Here is a 3,164-nt window from a genome sequence, read left to right as displayed (position 1 = left end):
GAGCTCTGTGGCTGGGGAATGAGTTCCTGCTGCGCCAGCGCGGGCTGGGCTCTGCCCCTGTGCTGCTCCCACGGCTCAGCCACTTCAGCTGCTGGCCTCCATGCACTGCCTTTTATTTATATTTTATTGATTTACTTCATTCCGGAGTTTTGTTCCAATGGCAGCAGCTTCTTGATAACTCTGAGAGACTCCGGAGCTGGAGCTGCAGTTTAAATATTTCAGTGAAGTCTGGTGTCATGGAGAGACACTAAAAAGGGAAGAGCCTAGGGATGTGGTCAGGAAACAGCACTGGGGACAGGGGTCAACACCTCCAAGATTCACCCCTCTCCCAGACAGACACAGGTCTGCACCACACCCCCTCTCTGGCACATTGCTAATGAGGTGCTAATGAGAAATTAAGGGGGGCACCCTTGTAATGTGATCAACGAAGCAGACAGAGCAATGTGCCTAAAGAGCCCGGCCGAGGGAAGGTAGCAGGGATGTAACTGGAACAAGCTCACATCTGTGTCTTCTCCAGGCGTCTCCCCAGAGCCAGGCACACAAAATGCGACACACAAAGGCTTTGTCCAGTCTGGCCACGCCATGAACATTGGCTGATGTTTGAAAGATGCTCTGGTTTTCTTGAGCCTTTCTGGTAACATGCCAGCCCCGTGGTTCTCAGCTGTCCTTCCATCTCCACTAGAGGCTGGTGGCACCAGGCTGACGGAGGTGGGGATGGGGAGGCATGGCATGGTGTGTGAAGGGAGCAGACGGCACGGAGTGCCTTGAGCTGGACTGGTAGAGCTTATTAATTGTTTTTGTTCAGCACTTGGTATATCTTTCAATATTCATCAGCCCGTGATGAAGGAGACCTCAGAGCTATCGTTAAATATTGATGGGCCAGGCAGACTCACGGCAGAGCTTGGCAGGCTGCCGCCTGCTCACACTCCCCCTGGCCACGGCAAGACTCGCAGCTTGTGAAGATCAGCTTGGCTTTCCCAGGAAAACCCCCATGTGCCCAGCAAGGTGGGCAAGCCCCGAGGAGACAGCAGGAAATGAGGACTCCTGCCTGCTGCCAGCCCATGGAGACAGCCATGCAGCAAGGCAGCTGCCAGGCAAGACAAGAGCTGCCCCCCATGCTGAGACATATTGGGGACTGCCTGCTCTCCTGGAGAAGGTAAGGCAAGTGGGAACATCACTGCAGCGACACACAACAGTGCCTGACAGCAGTGTACACCCTTCCTGCACCAGCCCACGCAGCCAGCAACTGCTGAGCATCTTGCTCCCTCCTTTCCAGACAACATAAACCCACAGAGGCCAAATGAGAATGAGGATATCCCATGGGTGACTCCTGAGTTGCCTGGGTCCGGGTGGTCCCACATCCCTCTCACACAGACAGGCAAGGAAATGCTTGACCACAGATCCAGTGCCGACACTGTCACAGACAACACCAAACCCATCACTGATGGCATCCCTACAGGACATCCCCAAAGAGCCTAGGCACTGTCCCACAGCTCCAAGGTCACTCACCTCCGCAAGAGCAGCTTGGGATGGTTCTTACTCTCCAGGTTCTTCTCAATGAGGTCAGAGAGGAGCTGCTTCAGCACACCCGTGGCATACTCCATCTCGCCCTGTAGTGCCGTCATGATGAGCGAAGCCACATTGCCACGGTCCCGCATGGAGAAGCTCCGCTGAGCCTCCAGAGTACGGATGAAGGTCAGCAAGAAGTGCTTCTTGTTCAGGAGCTGCCCAAAAAGGGTCAAGGACTTCTCCACGTTCGCCTGGACCTGCAAGGATAGAGCAAAGCTGGGAGATGGGCACGAGTGGGGCGGGGGGAGCAATAAGAAGAAGGTGGCTGGGCTGCACAAGACCCTGGATTCACCCTCATCCCCCAAAAGGAAGGGATGAAGAAGGGTCAAAAAGCAGCTCTTTCTCCACACTACCAATCTTCCTCTTTGATGATCAGTCTCAGTTCCCTCCAGAAGTATTATCTAGTTTGTAATATCTCAGTATCGGGTTAACACAGTCTTAGGGCATCAATGTGTGTGTATACATGCACACACTTCCATACAAAGACTCTCTCCCACACATGTGCAGGCACATACATGAACTTCCCTCCCATACACAAACACTTTCTCTCCCAAATACACACACAAATTACAATTCTCAATTTCAGCTAACGAACAGCTCAATTCCCACCCAAGACACTGCAACACACACTTTGGGCATTGCACAGAAAGCAAATAAAGTCACAACTCTGACCTCTGCCAGCAGCAAACCCACCTGGTTTGGGGGGCTGGATTTCAGATAGGGAAGCAAATAGCAGAAACTTGGCTCTGCCCCACTCCAGACACAGCCTGAAATATTCCCTTTCCCCTTGAGATGTTTGAAGGTGTATTTCTGGCCATCCTTGGCCTCACAGGACCCAGCAGTGATTGGGCTGGGATGTTTTCATCTCCATGCTGCCATTGTCAGCCCAGCTCTGGTCAGCCCTGACCGCATTTCTTATCAGAAATGAATGTTTCTACAAGACGGTGTTTTCCCATTAGAAAAGATGGTTCCTCTAAACAAAAGCCTTGCTGTAGTAAAACAGCAATTTTAATTTTTTTTTTCTTTTCCCTCCTCTTGTCTTCCTGATTGGGAGAATAAGTGAAAAATTGCATTTCATGTCGATATTTGGAGACAAAACAACACTTTTCATTTCAAAACACCAACTCAAAAGGAAGTACAGGCTTTTGACACATCAAATCATTCCACTTCAATCAGAACTTTGGATCAACGCTCCTCAGTTCAGCCAAATTCCTCATGGTTCTAACTTCCCCCTCCAAAGTACTCTTTCGCACTGGACAAACCCCCCATTTCCCACTCAGTTCTTGCCAATTCCGCCATGCAAACCCCCAGATGCCACTGTCAGCCCCAACATCAAGGTGAGCGGAGACACCTGCCCCAGAGCATCCCAGAAGGGTGACAGGTGGGTGACAAACCTTCTCTGCCCCCATGCTCGGGGTTCCTCTCATGGACACCTCTCTAGCAAGCACATGGCTCAGCTTTCCTAACGCAGGTCAGAGGATAACGTCCTGCTAGGCACAGAAGAGCTTTACATTACGCTTTCCTGCTGTCCCTCCCTCCAGTCTATTCAGGAACCTCAGTGCAATGATGCTGGTGACTCAGGCAGATGCCTGAGG

At 51.6% G+C, this 3,164-nt stretch overlaps 1 protein-coding gene across 1 annotated transcript in view; it reads right to left on the bottom strand.

The window, feature by feature from the left end:
• Positions 1-3,164, bottom strand: part of PLXNA1 (plexin A1) — a gene marked incomplete at its 5' end in the record, with an annotated part of 68,300 nt that overhangs the window by 21,990 nt on the left and 43,146 nt on the right. Inside the window, one exon of the mRNA XM_010143316.1 lies at positions 1,510-1,766. Within this exon, the coding sequence (XP_010141618.1) occupies positions 1,510-1,766 (257 nt within the window). The remainder of the gene's footprint in view (positions 1-1,509; positions 1,767-3,164) is intronic.

The sequence above is a fragment of the Buceros rhinoceros genome, unplaced genomic scaffold, assembly GCF_000710305.1.
Source record: "Buceros rhinoceros silvestris isolate BGI_N320 unplaced genomic scaffold, ASM71030v1 scaffold17609, whole genome shotgun sequence".
NCBI classification, from domain to species: Eukaryota; Metazoa; Chordata; class Aves; order Bucerotiformes; family Bucerotidae; genus Buceros; species Buceros rhinoceros.
Note: the sequence above shows the minus strand (reverse complement) of the source record. Positions and strands in the feature narration are given on the sequence as shown.